General features: G+C 39.7%; 1 protein-coding gene across 1 annotated transcript in view; it reads left to right on the plus strand.

Moving 5' to 3' along the window:
- Positions 1 to 1,621: 1,621 nt before the first annotated feature.
- Positions 1,622 to 1,866, plus strand: part of LOC101852864 (high affinity cAMP-specific 3',5'-cyclic phosphodiesterase 7A) — a gene marked incomplete at its 5' end in the record, with an annotated part of 14,529 nt that continues 14,284 nt past the window's right edge. The window contains 1 exon segment of the mRNA XM_013085528.2: positions 1,622 to 1,705. Within this exon segment, the coding sequence (XP_012940982.1) occupies positions 1,622 to 1,705 (84 nt within the window).

Raw genomic sequence — 1,866 nt, forward strand, 5'->3', positions numbered from 1 at the left:
GTTGTGTAGGTTTATTGCACTGTTATGGGATACTGTGTATCTATTACACTATGACGTGGCTCTGTATGGCCTGTTGTTATGCCCATGGTGAAATGCAGTCGCTGTCAGGTTGACTAGTGTTTATCTGGAACTCCAGAACTGCGGTGTCTTGTCTTTTCTAGAAAATAGAAATGCAAATAATGTCATGCGTGCGTACTGAAATGTCCGTGCGGACGTTCTTTTCTTCCTGTTTTGTATCACGTTCACAATAATTTAGATCTATATATATCTCAGTATGACCTAACATCAATGATTTTAATTGGGTCAACAGATCTGCTCTATCAGACTGACATGCTACCAGATTTTGTTGACTGATTGTTGGCTGAAGGGGTTAGTGACATTGTTGACTGATTGTTTTGACTGATATAATGTTAACCTATCGTGTAGACTGATTGTGGTGATTGTTTTGTTAACAGAAATTTGGCTGATGTATTGACTCACAGTGCTGAATGGTAGTGGTGGTTTATGTGCTGATTGACTGTTGTCTCTGGTATTTTGTTGACCTATTGTGGTGACTGGTATGTTGATTTATGTTGATTCACATATGTGCTTGCTAGCTTATAATTATATTCGGACTAATCATGTCCGCATTTGCAGGTGATTGGTGAGCATCACTGGAAGATTCGACTTCATTTCTTTTCCTCTGTAGTTTCTGTCTGCCTGCCTTGCTTTTTTCCAAGCACTAAATGACCGTTATTGTGTCGATGTGTTTTTATTTACTAAAACTCAAACTCGGTGTTTTGACGAATTGTGGTGGCTCATATTTCGCTACTTTAGAATTACAAAGTTCTTTCAGATATTTTTATCGTTACTAAGACCATAAGGTCAGTGCTACTGACTGAAGTGTCTTGAGGCCATTCCCAAAGGGGGGACATTAACATGTTCTTATACACAGTAGAATTATGAATGGGCTGATTCACCAATGTCATGCTCATGACTGTGCTTGAACTGCAACAGGGAACTGCTGCTTTTTCTTTCCTAATCCTTACTATTGTCATTTTTCCCTCTACTTCTTTTGTATGTTTGTCATACTCTTGTGACCCTCTATTTCCGGGGTGCCTTGATAGTCGAAGCAGACTTTGTGCTGTTGAAGCTGGAGAGGTGAGCAGAGTAAGCCTGATTCCCTGTATGGACTTCTCTGTTGACTTCCACCCCTTGGCGCTCATATTATGACCTTATCCAGTTGCAAGCGTCGTAAAAACTCTACTAAAACTTTATAAAAACCCACCTAAACCAAACATCCTCTTATCTGCTCTATCAAAACCGTGAGACAATTCGGAGTCGTTATCAAGATATTCAAAGAATTGCATTAAAAAAAGCTTGACATATTTGTGAAACTCAAATTTTTTACGTCAAATTTCTCAAAACTAGGTACTGAGCAGACAGGACTTTGTGATTCTGAGGTACCGATTTGTTGGTTGACCGATTGTAGGCAATGATAAGTTGACTTATGATGGTGACTCGTATGCTCACTGGTGATGATGGCTGACACGTGATGATATATTATGCAAATCTATATTTTGGTGTCCGACATGTTGATAAGGTTACCCCCCGACTAACTTGTTCCCATGTTGTGTTTCAGGTGATGGCAAGATGCGTGTCGGTCCAGAGAAAGTGGACAGTAGTAAGTCCGTTATGGCTGAGGCGGACAGGAAGATGCTGGACAGTGAGTCACTGACTGGTTGTGCGCTGGTTTTTCTTGATGCTTTTACTATTGCTATTGTTCTATAGTTATTATTTTTGTGATCACTATCGTTGTTCGTTATAATTATACTCATCATCATCATCATCATCACCATCATCATCATCATCATCACCATCATCATC

This window comes from Aplysia californica, unplaced genomic scaffold (genome assembly GCF_000002075.1).
Source record: "Aplysia californica isolate F4 #8 unplaced genomic scaffold, AplCal3.0 scaffold00382, whole genome shotgun sequence".
In the NCBI taxonomy this organism is placed as follows: domain Eukaryota; kingdom Metazoa; phylum Mollusca; class Gastropoda; order Aplysiida; family Aplysiidae; genus Aplysia; species Aplysia californica.